This window comes from Carassius auratus, chromosome 27 (assembly GCF_003368295.1).
Source record: "Carassius auratus strain Wakin chromosome 27, ASM336829v1, whole genome shotgun sequence".
Lineage (NCBI taxonomy): Eukaryota > Metazoa > Chordata > Actinopteri > Cypriniformes > Cyprinidae > Carassius > Carassius auratus.
The window spans coordinates 30,992,053-31,011,032 of NC_039269.1; the positions used below are offsets into that span (position 1 = coordinate 30,992,053).

Consider the following 18,980-nt stretch of genomic DNA (forward strand, 5'->3'; position numbering starts at 1 on the left):
CAGCTTCAAAATCATAACCTAACCAGCTCAGTTTGTGAATATGCTTATACAATAAAACGCTTCATAACAGTGAGCAGCTTCAGCGTTCATTCACGACAATGATATCAGACCTCAATTTTTTCACATATAAGCAGTTCTATTTATAGCTATATGTATACATAATAGATTTATTATTATTTTAAGTGTGGACTCTATAGTGTATTCTGCTAGCAGTTCAAGTCCTGCAATCCTTCTGGTGACTAACAGTTGTTGTGAAATAGCAGACACATCAGTGCAGTTGTATGATAGTCTACTATTATAGCACCAGATTGCCCTACTGCCTAAAACATAGACAACAAAAGGGTAAACCAGACTTCCTGTGTAAATCATCTGACCCTTGACTGTTTCAAACTTACAGAATTGTTTTCATTAGTTAAACCTGATATGCACATTAAGTCATGGTTTCCAATGATAAAAATCACATTTCAAATTCATCTGAGAAGATTTAAATTGAATCTAACCATGTTATTTTTAAAGACAGCAGATAAAACTCACATATAACACATCTAGTCTTTTTTATTAATCAAAAAATACAAAAACATATTACATAAACACTGAAAATGAATAAAAATGATGTAAAAAAAATTATGTTTTGAATATGCAGTAGATTGGCTAATACAGAAAAAGGGTTTTTTTAATACAGAAAAAAAAAAGTAAACATAAAAGAGAGAGTGACCATTGTAAGTTGAGTGTGTGACTTCTGGGTCGTTAGCTTCCAGTTATTTTTATATATTTTTTTCTCTACACCTAATGAAGGTGTTTGATATTTGATATTTCAAGCTGGTTGTTTCGCTCATTATTTTAATGTACTGTCACAAACACATCGGTTTGTCTCGCAAATAGTTTACAGTTTAATACACTTGAGCTTTAAGTCTCGCACATTCAAAGAAAAGAGTTTACTTACAAAATAAAGTGGATTACATACTTCAGAGAATTCATAAAAACCCTACTTAAGCAAATTCTGCATTTCGTTAACAAAAAACTATGAAAATAACTTAATATATGAACATTTTCTCAATAAAATTCCATTTAAAAATCAACCATATTTCATTTATGGTGATAACTGTCATATAATCAAATTATAAATACATTTACCATGCATTTTATTTGTAATTTTTCTGCTGTTTGGCTATTAAAGTGACTTATCAACCAAACTCTTGTTTCACTATCATTTCACTTGGTTTATCAGCTACAAATCAGAAATGTTTAAAGAGTCTGTGTGACTCGATAACGTCTTGTATCGGTTCTGTTCAATATGAGGAAAATCCATCAGAATAGTTTCATTACTATCATAGAGAATATCCCACTCAAAAGAATGACTTTGCTTTAGAAAGTAAGGTCCCCAGAACACACATTTATGTGACAAGTAACTGAATCAGATTGATGAAGAATTTGAAGATGAACCTGATTCTATGAAGTTATTTTTGATTCAAAACAACTGAACACCTGTGGCAGTGCGATTTGTAGTTGTAGAGAAAAGCCACACATGTTTATCAGTAAATTTGAAGTCACAGAGAGAAATGTTTTAAGAGTTGCAAACCTGTAGAATTGTTTTCTCTCCCACAAACACAAGACAACAGTTACACCTTCTCAAATTCTTCATTGCAGGTGCACAAATCCTTTTCTACAAATCACACATTTAGAAACTCGTACGCTCACATTTTTGAAACAATTGCTGCAGTGAATGTGGTGCAAAACGCATTTACACGCCCGCATCAAGAAATGGGAAGTCGTGGAGAAATGTTGAACATCCACAAATCAGTACGTGAATTCATCAAATGAGAGTTGCACACTTGTAGAATATTTTCTCAGAAATGTCTTGTATATTTGTCTAACACAAACACAAAGTACATAACTACATCTGCTTGAATCTTCTGCGATGAATCTCAAACACCGTCTTTCGCTTTCAAGTGACAAGTTTCGCGCTCTCCCTTTTGCACCGAGATATTTGGTTCAAAAGTGATTTGTGCATCTGTAGAGGTAGTGGGCGGGACTGTTTAGAGAATAGAGAATTTCAGCCAATCAGAAGAGCTACTTTGGCTCGTTGCTGAGCATAGACTCATGGTGTCATATTCACATTGTTTTTAATGTCAAATAGTTTATCCATAATGTTAGACCATTGCTATAAAATAATAGTTTTGTGCTTAATATAGAAAAGGCACTTTTGATTTTGTTGTAAAAAAAAATAAAAATAAAAATGCTAAATGATGCTTGGCTTATTTGGGCTGTGATAAATCTTTCTCTGGTAGTCCATCATCTGTGCTCTTGCTGTCGTGAAACATGTGTCCATCTTGGAGGCTGAGGAGAAATTCCTGCGAGGACCTTTCATTGACGCAAGGTACTGTTAGGATCCTATAAAGGAAAAAATGTTGAAACATGACATCCTGCCATAATATATAAATAACCATTGTTTATACCACTATGCAACTTTTGCTTTTTTATTTATTTTTATCAGTAAGTGGGATCACTTAAAATTAAAAAAAAAAAAACAATGAAAGAAGATTGGCAAGCCATTGGAGAGTCATCTACAGGAGTCATGCTGTTAAGAAATTACCAAGTCATGGTGTTAATACATTATTTTTTTTTATTTTTTTGAACAACAATGTTGTCTCTTTCTTTTAAATGAACCTTGGAGCTTTAACAAAGGGTTAAATTGTGTTTGTCTTCATAAAATGCTATGTAGGACATGTTCTGTTGCTCTATGACGAGCAATTGTGAATTGTACAGCAAATATTTCATTTAGGATCCATATGATTACACAGTACTGTATATCTAATGGCCTGAATATGGTTAATATCTAAATATAACTTAATATAAATTCTCAACATCATATATCAGTCAGTCTCCTGTGTATAAAAACTGTATAAATAAATACATATAAATAATACATTTTACAGTAGGTCATAGGTCTGCAGCCTCCCCCTACTGGACGCATGAGGAACAACAGGGGCGTAAAACTGCTTGGCTACAGGCTACAGTTCCCAAGCCTCCACCTACTCAGCAACGAGCCAAAGTAGCTCTTCTAATTGGCTGAAATTATCTAATCTCTAAACAGTCCCGCCCACTACCTCTACAGATGCACAAATCACTTTTGAACCAAATATCTCGGTGCAAAAGGGAGAGCGCGAAATTTGTCACTTGAAAGCGAAAGACTGTGTTTGAGATTCATCGCAGCAGATTCAAGCAGCTGTAGTTATGTACTTTGTGTTTGTGTTAGAAAAATAAACAACACATTTCTGAGAAAATATTCTACAAGTGTGCAACTCTCATTGGATGAATTCACGTACTGATTTGTGGATGTTCAACATTTCTCCACGACTTCCCATTTCTTGATGCGGGCGTTTAAATGCGTTTTGCACCACATTCACTGCAGCAATTGTTTCAAAAATGTGAGCGTACGAGTTTCTAAATGTGTGATTTGTAGAAAAGGATTTGTGCACCTGCAATGAAGAATTTGAGAAGGTGTAACTGTTGTCTTGTGTTTGTGGGAGAGAAAAAAATTCTACAGGTTTGCAACTCTTGAAACATTTCTCTCTGTGACTTCAAATTTACTGATACACATGTGTGGCTTTTCTCTACAACTACAAATCGCACTGCCACAGGTGTTCAGTTGTTTTGAATCAAAAATAACTTCATATGATTCCAACATAAAAGCCACTTGTTTTTGTTTTTGGCATGTTTTGTTTGTGTGTGCTTTTATACATGGAATGTGGATTTGCGTTCTGATACTGTTGTTTTGTCAATGTATTAAACCTGTATGTAATTTGTTCATTATTTGTTATCATATTTATATTCTACATTAATAGTTGCACACATCCATTTTGATGGATCTACAGTCATATTCATCAGAAAACTAGTTAAATTTGGTCCCATCTCAATAATCTTCACCTGAGAATGCTGAGAATATCCAGAGTTTGTTTAAAAGGCTATCTCTGGAAACAGTATTTCCAAGATTAATCCAAGAGTGAACAAAAGTACAATTTAAGTAAGTGTAATAATATAAAAACTTCCTAATCATTGGGAAGAAGGAGGCGGGAACCGGCGCACAATCAAATAACACTTTAATTATTCAAAATAAACACAAAACAGCGCACCAGCCCCTCACGGATGACTGGTGCGCATAAATAAAAAACAAACACATAAAATATGGTCTAGACCTGGTCCTCTCTCGTCCATCACTATAGTCGCTCCAGTTTTATATCCTTCCATCTCCTACGTGGGACTCGATACTGGCGGTGGGGCGCAGGTGCAGCTCATCTCCAATCACTACACCTGGCCTCACTCCTCGTTCCCACGCCTCTCGGCCCCGCCCCACTCGTCACAATAAGTAAACAAATAAATAAATAAATAAACAAAATAAAATTTTTCCCTTATTGAGAAACAAATGGCCAGAAATTAGAGTTGGGGTACTCGAACTTGGAATCGGACTCGAGTCCGGACTCGAGTCCAATTTTGAATGAACTCGTACTTGTCACGCACTCGGGTGAATTTGTACTCGGACTTGACACGGACTTGAACATTTTGGACTCGGAAAATATTCCGAGTACAGTCGAGTCCGCGTGTGTAACAATAAAACCAGCATAAAATTGAGATGATAAATTAATGAATGTCTCCCCTTCATACGCACCACTCACTGGATATCAATGTGGATTAGTGATGGGAAGTTCGATTCTTTTCCGCGAACCGGTTCTTTCGGACTGTTTGATTCAATAAACCGGTTGAAAAAAAAACGGTTCACTGGTTCTTTTACGCTCGACGTAATGACTGGCATTGGCGATGTTGATCAAACATTCAAATATATAAAGTCCCTAATCATAATTTCAGTCAGTTAAAAACCTCATAATCATGAAGTTTACAATTAATTTTTGCAACAACACACCCAAATACAGTAACCGCAATAATGTGCATACGAGGATTTAAGTCTTGAAGATATAAAGTAAATTAGGTGTCATCAGCGCAAAAACCATAAATAATCCATTGCGATGTATTTATTATTAAATTAATTTACGTTTCGCCAGATTGCCCTTCTTTCAAGCCATCGGTTCCCTTTCATAGGTCACTTGGATGCTGCGGTGACGTCACCACGTATGGGAACACCTTCGGTGTGACGAATGTCTGAAGCCCTATACCATCCCGCCAATCCTATTGGCCAAATGGCGCATGGCACCACCCTACGCATGTGCACGCATGATATACCTGGGTGCAGCGCGCCATTTCGCTCAGATTTCATTCCTTCAGGAATAGCGAATCATCTGTGCCCTATCATCTCGTGTTCTCCAGCGATTTTCTTCGAGCAGTGTTTAACTCCTCTTTCGCGGACGCGATGAGTCAACGAAAGGTAAGAGCCGTATAATGGGTTTATCACAGGGAGGCACTCATGAGAGATTCATTTGCAGCCTCTCTACATGTTCTCTCTGTGATAGCCTACGGCTATGGTAAAATAAAGAAAAGTATCCACGCTCTGGAGTCTATTTCTTCAGTCGCCTCGCGTCTAACCCCCACCGTTCACTTCTGCGGTCGCCGAGGCCCCGCACGAGGTGTTGGTTAGGGGTGATATGTGCGACTTGACTATGAATACAGTGATGCACTGGAGTTTTTCCACTTGCTCGCTCTTCCCTACTCGAGCGCGTTAATCAGAGCAGTTTTGCTTTTATACTATGTTGTCTAACCGCAGCTTCGAACTCAGAGTATGCTCTGGCCGGCATAAGCGGTTCTCATATGCGGTTCTCTCCCTCCGAGCGGACAGGAGAAACGTGCGTCCCCTTCCTCAGTGTGCTATTATGTGGCTATCCGCGCGGTGGATAAACTACCCTTCTCACGGACCTCCACCAAGAGGTTTCGAGGTCCTGGAAGCAGCCTTTATCAGTGCATATCACGAACGGCGCGGGTTTTTTGCCACGATTAAGTGACATGGCGGACTGCTATTATATAGCGATGCCATTTGACTACCTCTCTAGCCGAACGGAATGCGCCGAACTCCGCCCCCCCCCCCCCCCCCCCAGACACTCTGCACAATCCAGCCTTCAGAGTTTGAGGGAAGGCACAAAAGGCTGGCAAAGATGGCCAGTTTATGACTGCTCATACAGCTGCCACGTTCTCGCTATAGCGACGTGGCCCTATTTTTATCTTGGTGAATTAAATCCTGCCGTGGATACGCTTCAGGAATATACACAACGAAACGCAGCGAGTTTACGCATGCGCTTTCCTTCATGTTTGCCAGGGACTGTGCCCTCCACTATAGAGTGCTGTTGGACCGCTAATGCGCATCCAACACTCTCACTGCCGTCCCTACGCTCTAACATTGACTGTCTCGCAGCAAACAGCGCTTCGAGCAGCATTGGATCGGGCTGTAACGCCAGGCGTAAATAAATAAATAATCCCTCAGACACTCTGCGCAATCCAGCTTTCAGATTTCGAGGGGCGATTCAAGGGTCCTACACAGACGACCCGTTTATTATGGCTTGCACAGCCGCCGTTTTAGTTAGCGGCAGAGCCTGATGTTCAATTCGTTGGTCTAATTCCTGCCGTGGACACGTTTCAGGATTATACACAACGGGACGCAATAGCCCTTATGCATACACTTCCCCTGTGCACGAATGCCGCAGGCTTTTCCGTGCACGGACATTTATGTGTATGACAGCGTTGCAGAAAGCGGAAATTTGAGACCGCTAGTATTGTTTCGGGCCGTGTGGAACGCTTGCCCGGCATTTCTCAATGGGTGTTACGCACAATTGTCACGGATACACCAATTAGTTTTTAAGAGGCCCATCTCTTTTCTGCTGAATTCTTTCCACGGTGGTAAACCGATGGTAATAGCAGTGTTGTGACAGGAGATGTCAACTCTGCTGAGCAAAGGGGCTATAGAAGACATACACCCCTCTCAGATGGAGGCAGGGTCTTACAGCTGTTGTTTTGTAAAAGAGACGGCGGATTGTGACCACGTACTTCTCAAAATGCATGGATGTAGCTCTGGCCCCGTTGCGGCTCCAGGGCGTCCATCTGTGAACCACTTAGATGATTGGCAGGTTTTAGCGCAATCGCAGACTCAAGCACATTCTCATCGGGTTCTTGTGCTTAATCACTTTAAGAGCCTGTGCTTACACACAAATTTTCATGTAATTTAAGTGTTTTAATCTCCTCTCAACGGATACCCTTTCTGGGAATAGAATTGGACTCTCGCGCGACGACAGCAAAGCTTCTCTCCCGCGCGCTCAGTCGATTGCGTCATGCGTGCGTCGCTTCAAAGCAGGTCGCACAGTGACCGCGAGATTGGGCCTCACACTTAGGTCTAATGGCAGCGGCATTCCCCGTAATTTGTTTGGGGTTACTTCACATGCGCCCTTTTCAGTGGAAAAATGGGCGGAAAGACGAATATTTCACCCCGTTGTCTTCCGCATCGGACGATTTCGGTGACACGGAGTTGTGTGATGTCGTTAAAACTATGGATGCCAACCGAATTCTCTTACCGGGGTTTGGCTGGGGATTTGAGCTTTCCCAGAGACCGTCACGACGGATGCGTCTTTGACCGGTTGGGGAGCTGTTTGTCAAGGGCGCCCAGCCCACGGAGTGTGGACAGCGGCTCAGCGCGGCTGGCACATAAACAGACTGGAATTACTGGCAGTTTTTCTGGCTCTCCAGTATTTCACGGATCTGCTGATCGGCCGTCATGTGCTGCTCAGATCGGACAACACAGCGGTTGCGTCATACCTGAACCATCAAGGAGGATTACACTCTCACCCCCTGTGCAGGCTGGCGAGCCATGTTCTTCTTTGGTCTCGGGACAAATTTCTGTCGATCCGGGCCGTTCATGTCCCCGGACGATTGAATTTCGGAGCGGACTTGCTATCCAGACACTGGAACAGGGAGAATGGAGATTACACCCCCAGACGGTGAATCTTTTATGGCGGATATTTGGCAAAGCTTAAGTGGATTTATTCGCATCGAACATGACTACGCATTGCCCGCTATGGTTCTCCCTATGCCCCCCATCGCCCCTGGGCGTGGGTGCATTAGCTCACAGCTGGCCCAGGACCAGTCTGTATGCTTTTCCTCCGATTCGTTTGATCCCAGCGGTATTATGCAGAATACGGCGGGACAGAGTGGAACAGCTGCTGCTGGTGGCCCCGCGATGGCACACGCAGCCGTGGTTTGCGGATCTGATCAGTCTGCTAGCGGGCTCTCCATGGGAGATTCCCCTCAGACGGGATTTATTATCACAAGCACAGGGGCTGATTTGGCACACGAGGCCAGATCTGTGGAAACTGTGGGCGTGGCCACTGAGCGGAGTGCATTAGTATGTCCCGGTCTTTCTGTTGAAACCACTGAGACTATATTGAATTCTAGAGCAGCTTCTACGAGACACTTATATGCTTTCAAGTGGAGACTGTTTACAGCCTGGTGTGGCAATCGTAATGTGGATCCAGTTTACTGCCCAGTGGCTTTAGTGCTGGAGTTCCTCCAGGATAGTTTTTTGGATGGCGTAACACCAGCCACTTTAAAGGTTTACATGGCAGCCATTTCAGCTTACCATGAATACATAGGCGGTGCCTCTGTGGGGCGTCATCCACTAGTTTCTCGTTTCATACAGGGTGCGCGACGGCCTTTCCGCCCTGTGCGAGTTCCTTCATGGGATTTATCCATTGTGTTGCTAGGTTTATCAGGGCATCCGTTTGAGCCCTTGGAGACTGTATCGGATAAATTCCTGACTCTGAAGACACTTCTTCTCATGGCTTTATCCTCCCTCAAGAGAGTTGGGGATTTACAGGCTCTTTCTGTTTCACCCTCATGCATGGAATTTGCACCGGGCTCTGTGAAGGTGCTGCTGCGGCCCAGGCCTAACTATGTTCCTAGGTCGCATCTAACCCCTTTCGCTTTCAGCAAGTGGTCCTGGAAGCTTTTCACCTGCTGAGGCTGGGTCAGGAGATCTAAGTCTTTGTGAGAGCTTTAAAGACTTATGTGGATCGTACAGCCCCTTGGCGTGAATCTGACCAGCTGTTTGTCTGTTTTGGACATAAAAGTAAGGGCCATGCGGTTACAAAGCAGCGCATGTCCCATTGGCTGGTGGAGGCAATTTCTTTGGCCTATGAGGCAAGCGGACTCGCTTCGCCCTTAGGAGTTAAAGTTCATTCCACTCGAGCTGTGGCTTCTTCTCAAGCTTTTCTCAGTGGATCTTCTATGGATGATATCTGTGCTGCGGCAGGATGGTCCTCACCGAGCACTTTTATCAAGTCCTACAGTCTAGATGTGAGGATGGCTCCTGGCTTCTGGGTTCTCTCCGCTTGAGCAGATGCTTCCTCGGATCTCAGTTATCAGGTACGTCAGGCGTTTTGGTATATCGTTCCCATACGTGGTGACGTCACCGCAGCATCGAAGTGACCGATGAAAGGGAACATCTCGGTTACGTATGTAACCATGGTTCCCTGAATAGGGAACGAGATGCTGCGGTTCTGGCCGTTCAGTACCTTGATAATGTTCTTCATCTTCAGTCATGAAATCTGAGCGAAATGGCGCGCTGCACCCAGGTATATCATGCGTGCACATGCGTAGGGTGGTGCCATGCGCCATTTGGCCAATAGGATTGGCGGGATGGTATAGGGCTTCAGACATTCGTCCCACCGAAGGTGTTCCCATACGTGGTGACGTCACCGCAGCATCTCGTTCCCTATTCAGGGAACCATGGTTACATACGTAACCGAGATGTTTACCCGCGCTCATATTAGCACAGAATCAGTTCAGAATCAATCACCAAAAGAATCAGTTCGGTTCAGACGCGCAGTGAGTCAGTCGGCTTCATGCTGAATCACGCATGCGCAGTATCATCAGCTCCTCGGTTTTCGAATCGGACGCCTCCGAAAAAAACTTTTCGTTTCAGTTTACTGATGGTCCGAAAACCGATGCAACCAAAAAAAACAGAAAACCAGAAAATCCCTTTGGCCCATACATAATCTACAATATACAGATTAGAAACATGCATCTTAAAAAAAAAAAAAAAGAGATTTTAGCACACTTTCTGATGTTTAACAAAATAGTTGAAAAATTACACGCATGCGCAGCATCATCAGTTCGTCGGTTTTCAAATCGGACACGTCGGAAAGAAACGGTTTTCGGTTCAGTGTACTGGTGATCCGAAAACCGACGCAACCGAGTACCAAAGACAGCAGCAGCAACCAACAGATGCTGCACAGCTCAGCATTGCAGGATTTGCAAGACTAGAATTGGCCAAACAAGCAGTGCTACTTTATGATGCAAGTTCTCCCAAGACAACAGGAAATTCATAATGCCATCATTAAGGATCTCCTCATTGGCTGTACTTTACCTCTGTCAAATGTGGGGGAGAGGCATTAAATAATTGAAATGTCAGCTTTAACTCAGAATCAGAATCAGAGTCAGAAAGAGCTTTATTGGCAAGTATGCTTACGCATACAAGGAATTTGTTTTAGTGACATAAGCTTCCAGTACACAGAGACAACAACAACACAGACAAAAAATAAATTAATTAATAAGATTTACAAATTGGCAAATAAATAAGTGTATAAACAATTTTGCTATACATGATAATGGAATAGGATTGAGTGAGGTGTTTTAGGATGGAGGGTTCACAAATAAATATATTATATTTATAATATAAATATAACTGGAGGACAATATAGTGTGATACAATAATAAACAGGTTCATTTGTATTTTCATGCACTTGTAATACAATAAAACCTTTGAAACCTTTTTTGATAGGAAACTAGTTCTGTTGACATAAAATAAAAATGTTCAATGGCAATGACTAGGTGTAACAGTGGTATTTTTTTATTAAATTTTTATATTGCCATTGGTTTAATGGGTTGAAAGGTTAAAATATTAATAGAATGTAAAAATTTACAATACCAATTTATAATCTTTTTTAATTTAATTACTTTCTGGACTCGGGCGGACTCGACTCGGACTCGCCTTTAAGAACTCGGACTTGAGTCCAACTCGGCCCCTTTTGGACTCGGACTCGGACTTGGACTCGATGTTTGTGGACTTAGTCTTGACTCGTACTCGACAAAGGTGGACTCGGACCCAACTCTACCAGATATAAGATATAATGTGTAGTGGTAATCAATGAAAGTGCACTAAAATATATATAAATAAATCAATAACGAACCAAATGCACTGATGAATATTCTTCATCATGTGACACACAGAAGCCAAAACAGCATATTGGCAAATTATTATTAAGCATTATTTATTTGATTGGCCATTGCATTCATAAGCTCAACAGAATCTTGTGTGATTGGTTATAATGTGTAGTGCTGTAAAAACGTGTCTGTCTCTGGCTCAAGTAAGAGTATTTAGCTAAGTAAGGGTAAAAATACCCATATTTAAATATCCTCCAAAAAATGTAGTTCCCCAGACAATTTACTCAAGTAAATGTAATTCGTTACCCACCTCTGATACTAAATTCTCATGTGGGATCAGTTGTCACAGTTTACTGCATTTAATATTTTCTCACTGTGGGATTATATTTAAAAGTTATGAAGTTTTGTGTAGTATAACCAATCTAAAATATAAATCACAGTCATGCACAAAAAGTAAGACCTTTTGGATCTGGATGTTTGAATCTAATATACTAAACCAGTGCTTGAGAAAGCACACCTAAATTGGATTTTCAACATAAAACATATATTGTTCACATTATTTCTTCCACATAAAGATATGATAAAGATCATATTCATATTAACCTTCTTCATGTGAGAAATGTCCACCAGTTTTATTTTAAGTGTCACTGGTGGATATGACAGGTGGTTTCTTGTTTTGTTGTTTGAATACTGCTGAATAAATTGTGTGGTCTGTTTCAGATTGGGTTGGTGTTTTTTGGTGTTGTCCTACTGTGCAGTAGGTTGTGCTGGGTTGTTTTTCTGCCATATCTTCTTGTGTCTCGGGTTGAACCTAATGAAATACATATAGAAGAAGTATTTTTAAAATGCATTCCTGAATGCTTATGTTTAGCTGAACAAGTACTAATCTAAATAATTTATTAATACATTCACAAACCTACAGTATATACAACAAGCATTTTATAAAATCAGAACCTGTTAACGATTAACTAGATTATTCTCACCCAGTCTGGAATGTCATAAGGATTGAAGTCACTACTGGGTTTCTGCATTTCTCCAGCCTAAAATGTAAAAAAAAAAAAAAAAAACTTGGTTTACTGCATAATGTTCTGTCAAGGAGTAATAGTTAGTATGTGCATACACTTAAAAAAAAGGGCCTCATGAACAAGCTGTGTATGCTGCATTGTTAAACATCTGCTCTATTTATCAAAATGACTGTTTACTATGCTTTTATAATTGAATGAAATGCTATTGTACTACTTTAACATCTACTATTTATTTTTTAGGCTAATTGTTTTCACTGTGAGCCTGCATGACTCTTATCACATTAATGACAAACAAATTGATTATCTTTGCTGGTGACAAAAAATAAACTTTAATCAGTTAAAATAATTGGTTTTAGTTGCAGAAGGGGTTATTCAGTATTGGTCATATCATTGTTTTCTTGAGAAGGTTCAATTATTAAATAAGCATCTATAATAATGTGTCTAAATGTTTTCTGCTCTGATAATAATCACCACATGTCAGCAGATATATGTTTTGACATTTTTGGGAGCCACTTATTTGTGTAGAGGAATGTTTTTGATGTCTATCATAGAACTATACCACATGACAACATATCAATGATGTCTGCAAGCTAATGATGAACAGTAGTTTGAAGCTTACCTCGACTTGAGCATAGACTGTATTACCTTCTACCTCCTCCTGAGAACCTGTGAGGTTTACAATGTACAGCAGTATATCAACATCAATACTTCTCAAATAATAAAGAATATATTTATATATGCATCTAAAAAACTATTTATTTTATTCAATTAAATTTAGCATGCCGGTCAATATCACTGTAGGGTGCCTTTTAGTGTCCTGTACATAAATAACTCATTTACCATAATAACTTAAAAATGACTATGAAAGGGTGTGTTATATTAGGCCAAGTTTTTCTCTTCATACTAAAGCATTGCTTGGCTCTTTCGATAAATTTTCTAGATTTTTGTTTTTTTCTGTGTAAGAGGATGCATGTTATTTTGCCATGTCCCATGCACTGCTCATTAAATTTGAATTAGAGTAGTTAAATCATACAATTTAAAAATTTTGTTCTTCTATTAATATTTGATTAAATAAGAGATTACTCAATTTGAGTGAATTGATCATTTGGTAATAAAACAATATTTGTATTTAATAAAATAGTTTGTCCACTTTAGAGACATCAGGACAGGATTTTTTGTCTCTTTAGTGGCGGGCGGCTGAGGTGAGTAAGTTGGTGACTTTTCAAAGGGAAACATTTTCTTCGTATAAGTTTGCTTACTTGTTTTGCCAAAGCTTAGCATGCTCACCGTCAGCATAAAATATGCCCAAAGTGATCAGAATACAGTATTTTCAAAATATGTAAGTTTGAGTTAACCAAATTCTCTTCAACAACTAGACTAACTATTTAGCTAGTCACAGTTGTAAGCCAATATGTTAATTGAAGCTCAAAATGCCCCCCCGTCTGCCACTTAGTCTTGATAGGTTGGACATATACAGTACATGACAGGGTGGATATACAGTAGCATTAATTTGTAATTAATATTGTTATAAAATAATTGGAAATGTGATTGAATTTACTGTATAATGTTCTGTCGAGGAACATTTTTTAGGCCTAATAAACAAGCTGTGTGTGCTGCATTGTTAAAAATGACTGTATTTATCAAAATGACTGTTTGCTACTTTGTTTTTATAATTGAATGAAATGCTATTGTACTACTTTATATGATTGAGACAGTAATTAAGTAAGATTTATTTTTTCCTTAAATTGAATATATGTTTCATTGTCATATTTTGTTATGCTTTGTGTGTTCTGCATCATGTGTCCACCCCATCAACTGGATATTTCAAATTAATATTTAAAACAACAATTCAATCATATCTATATAAATACAGTGTGTTCAATAGCTAGGTGAGGGATCAAAAACATGAAAACAAAAATCTGCATCAAAATATCACAGTTTTCTCCAATAAGAAAAAATACATGTGCAAGTTGTATGAGTTTCTCTAAAAACACAGGGTTTACATAAAATCTGAAAAATTTGAAAGCATACAAATAACTCTGTTAAGGAAATGGTCAACTTTCAGAAAATAATTTGCATAATTATCTAAAACAAAATTGTGGGAGCTCAACTAATATACAGAACTGTCGACTACTGTATTTATGACATGGCATAAAGCGAATGGGAAATTAAGACCAAAATGTGTGAGTATTTAGAGCGTTGAAAGGCACTCTATGGTGATATTAACCCATGCAGTTTAGTAAGAACAGATTATATTAAAAAAAAATTATATTGGCTGACTGTTAATGCCGAACTCCTCTAAACTGAGTTTCTTTTGTATTATGTACTTCGGCATCTGAGGCTTTCCTCATGTACTCAGTTGAAAACAGAAGTAGTTGTAAACCATTTCTGTTAGAAATGAAGATAATAATTACATTATTGGAAATCCTTTGTGTTTTATTTGTTTTGCTTTTACTAATTATTCTCAGGATTATAGAATGATTGTTCATTCTTCATTTTTTGGCACCAGCAAAAAACAAATATGTTTCTGTCCTCATCGTAGTTACAAACATTGTGAGATTTAAACCTGAACTTGTTGAGATGTGTTGAGGTGAATACTGATCAAAAGTAATGTTTAATCTGTAAAAAAAAAAAAAAAAAGTACTGTATTTTAAGATGAATAGTGTTCTTAAATATATTTTATTGTTCGTTAATAACTGGTTGCTACTAAGGATGTTTAAATGATCTGATCAAAGGATATTTTGTAGAGACGAGAATTATTAAAAGTGGAAGAACACAGTATTCTAAATTATTACAGTTAACTAAAACTGAAGAAATATCACCATCATTCTTTTAAATTATTTTAACATATTTAATTGATCAACTTGATGAACACAGAGATCAGTTTTATAGAAAATGTATGTGAGCTAATATGGACATACCTTTTTTATACTTGAAGCACACAGCGGCTGAAACACAAAGCAAAATGCACCCTGCCACCGAACCAATTCCTATACCCAGGCGAGATGAATCACTCTTTGAGATTTCATCTGGAAAATGAGAAGTTTATAATTAAGAACTACAGTTGACAGCTCAGTTTTTCTGAGTTCACTTTACAGCAGTTAGACTGGATTTATTAAACCAAAATGAGATATTTGATTTGACAGTTAATGTTAATATGTGTGTGTGGGGGGGGGGGGGGGGTACTTTTATCATCACAGTACAGTTGTCAGTTCAGTTGAGCAGTTAGATTAGATTTATTAAACCAAGCTATTTGAGCTATTTGATTTTAAGAGATGTTGATTTTTTACTCTGAATGTTTGAGTGTCTTTGTGTTTGGTCAGATACCTTTATAAATGCAGAGCTTTTCGATGTTTCTTCTGTCTTGTTTCCAGCTGACAGGGTTGCTATGGTTACAGATGATGTATTCCTCACTGCAGTCCAGGATGAGAGTGTTGATATGTGATGTCACTTCCTGTGGAGAGCATCTGTTGTTCTGATAGCTGGAGTTAATCATGAGCTCATGAGCTCTGCATGTGAAGTTCACAGTACAGGAGTCACTGCTGGACCAGTTTGAGTTCACAGTCAGGACAGGAGCCTCCACAGAGTCTGACAGAATATATATTTCACAAATACACATCAGAATAGTTGATCAACTGTGTTTAAAAAATCCTCAAACATCCTCAAACTTAATCCTATTCAGAGTTTCTATTGGTATTCATTTGATTGTGTATTAAAAAGTTGCCTGTAATCTTGGTGTATGATTAATCACAGCAGTGCTTTTGTCTTTAATCTGATAGGGGCTAAACTATTACCAAACTTTATTTTACCACATATAATTTCTTTACATCATATGTGTGTAAAGCATGATTGGAAAATGTGATTAATTTCACCACTTGTGCTATATAATACCGCACAGAGTAAAACATCAACATACGTTTTTTTTTTTGTTTTTTTTTTATATGAGCTGAACAAACAAAGCAAAATCACACTCACCTATAACAAAAAATCTGTATGAGACCAAATCTTCAGTTTTTGATCCAATTGTTCTTGCTGTGTAGAGTCCACTGTCTGTCTTCTGCATGTTCTTCAGAGTCAGAGAGAAGGTTACATCATTGTAATCCACTCTGTCCTTGTAGAAATCGAGAGGTGTTACTCTTTTGGAATCACTGTTGTATCTAACTATACTCTCTGATTTATTATTCGTCCAGGCTAAAATATCAAACTCTGGTGGTTCTTGTGTCTGTATATCCAGTTGAACAGAAGCTCCTGTCTGCACAAACACAGAGATCTCAGCACTGAACCCTGAGGAGAGAGAAAGATAGTTGTTTTCTGAGTGCAGCTGGTGAACTGAACACACAACTCCCATTGTACTTTTATTTTATTTATTTTTTAAATAGGAATGATCAAGAATATTAATGTTAATACAGTTGTCATATTGTGAAAAAATAAAATAAAATAGCCCCGAGTTGTAGGGAAAAAAGCCTAATATTTTGTTTAAAAAATGTGAAAGTTTTTTTTTCAAATGATATACAGTATACATCAGCTGTAATGCATTTATCAAATAACAAAAGTTGTGAAATGTCAAACGTTTTGACAGAGTTATACAAGTACAAGTTTCTTAATAAGAACAAACTAAGTACAAACAAAAAAACAAAAAACTCTGGGTCATGTCAGCATTTGTCAAAAACAAAAATGTTAAAATCCAAAAAGGAGCCCAAACACAAATGACAGCTATCAGTAATTCAGCTAATCGCCTCTTTTAGTTTAAACAATAATCTTTAGTCCATTGTTGTGACTGTGTTTTGGTCCGCTCTGTTGTTGGCTTTATAGAGTTGACCACCTAAGGTCTGTTTCAGATCATATCAGATGTCCGTTTATTGGAAACTACAAGTGACGTGTGAGTGAGTGATGTGACATTCAGCCAAGTATGGTGACCCATACTCAGAATTCGTGCTCTGCATTTAACCCATCCGAAATGCACACACACAGAGCAGTGAACACACACACACTGTGAACACACACTCGGAGCAGTGGGCAGCCATTTATGCTGCTGCGCCCGGGGAGCAGTTGGGGGTTCGATGCCTTGCTCAAGGGCACCTCAGTCGTGGTATTGCCGGCCTGCGATTCGAACCCACAACCCTAGAGTTAGGAGTCAAACTCTCTAACCTGATCCACCAACATATGGTAAGAAGTTGTAAAATTAGCTGTTAAAATAAAATGGATTTACTGATTACAAAGGATTATGATAATATAAGTGAATCTTATATTACTTATACGATCAGACTCTTTTCACATTTTCTATTTACAAGATACACAGAGATATGTCTCAGTAAACAGCTATGCTGTAAATACATGCTTTATGATAATTGTCACGGAGCCACCAGTATCACCTGCCACACCATCAGAGTCCGATCACCCGACTCCGCCCATCCGCTCATTATCACCAGAATACTGAAGTCACCACACCTGCATCTGCTCATCACTGCCACTTCATAAGCCCTCAGCTCATTTCACTCTCTGTCTGGTCTCGTCTGAGAAACACCGACTCTACTTCCTGAAACATTCTAAGAATCATCTGAAAACCTACCGTCTGATCATCCAGCTTACCTGCCACCGTCTGTCCTCAGTGTTCTGATTACGTAATACCTGCTTCCATCTCCAATATCTCATTAAACATCTACTTACCTGTATTCCCTGTTGTCTCTCTCTTCTGTCCGTGACAATAATATGTTAATTGTGAGTTTGGTGATCAGAACTGCCAAAGAGTTTGTTTATGACTTCACACACTTGAACGAAACTCACCACACCTATGAATAATTATTAAATTTTTTATTGTGCTTGCAACAGAGGTGAAAATAAAAGGTATGAGAAACCACAGTCACGTTAGGAAAAGTTCTTCTCCATACTCTAACAAAATTACTAACAGATAATAGCACTAGCACTTTTATAAAAAAAAAATAGAAAGTAAAAATCAAGGTTTTAAACAGCTGTTTTAGTAACTTCAAAAATAACTTAAAGGAGTGTGTATGAGTATGTTCCTTTCAGAACATCTTTACAAATTAAAATTGATAATAATCAGAAACTGAGAGTAGACTAAATTATTGTATAAAGTAGCATCCTATAGAGAGTATTTCAGTAAATGATCAGTGAAATATGAACCATGCTTTTGGTGGTTCTCGCTGTCACAATAACCATTAATAATCAATCATTTGTATAATAAACATATATATATATTACCTGTTTTGGAGGTCCGAAGAAAAATAAGTAATAAGAGTAGTTGATTTAATGACATCCTCCTAAAAAAGAAACAAAACTTAATAAAAAGAAACAAAACCCAAAATTACTGCCGCCACATTGACTTAGTAGATACGGAAGTTCAGTGTCGCGCTGACACAAAAAACAAGTTCCTGCTGATCCTTCAGAGGTCCTCGCTTTTAATCAGAAATTAAACAAAATAATGGGAACTCAAGTGTAGAAACACATTTCAGTAACATCTCTGTATCTCATTATTAATGTGCAGGTGTTTGCATGTGTTGTACCACAACAAACCAAAAGTGTTTAATTAACTTTTACACAACTTTTAAAGAAAAAAAAGTGTTTAATACAACAACTTCACACTTCAACTTCCTTCCTTTCTCACAGCAAAAGCACAGGAATAATCCACTTCTGAATTCAGCAAAATACACTTACTGACACTTTTTACACACGGCACATTTTGACATTATCAAGACACATAGAGAACCACAAATGACAAAGGGCTACAAAGAGGAACTCTGTTTCTTGGAAACAGTGAGGTGTCACAAGAATCAAATTTAGCTAGCT

General features: G+C 38.6%; 1 protein-coding gene across 1 annotated transcript; it reads right to left on the bottom strand.

Moving 5' to 3' along the window:
- Positions 1-7,067: 7,067 nt before the first annotated feature.
- On the bottom strand, positions 7,068-17,814 carry LOC113046487 (SLAM family member 7-like). The gene is made up of 7 exons (XM_026207330.1): positions 17,805-17,814; positions 16,152-16,460; positions 15,504-15,764; positions 15,098-15,205; positions 12,796-12,842; positions 12,135-12,191; positions 7,068-7,130 (listed from the first exon to the last, which is right to left on the bottom strand). The coding sequence occupies exons 1-7, from the start codon at positions 17,812-17,814 to the stop codon at positions 7,068-7,070; spliced, it is 855 nt and encodes a 284-aa protein (XP_026063115.1).
- Between the last annotated feature and the right edge of the window lie 1,166 nt (positions 17,815-18,980).

Coding starts and splice junctions, on each gene's coding strand:
- LOC113046487 (XM_026207330.1), bottom strand. Junction 15,765..16,151: donor ATACAGATTTTTTGTTATAG/GTGAGTGTGATT, acceptor ATATTCTGTCAG/ACTCTGTGGAGGCTCCTGTC. Junction 12,843..15,097: donor GTGCTTCAAGTATAAAAAAG/GTATGTCCATAT, acceptor TAAACCTCACAG/GTTCTCAGGAGGAGGTAGAA.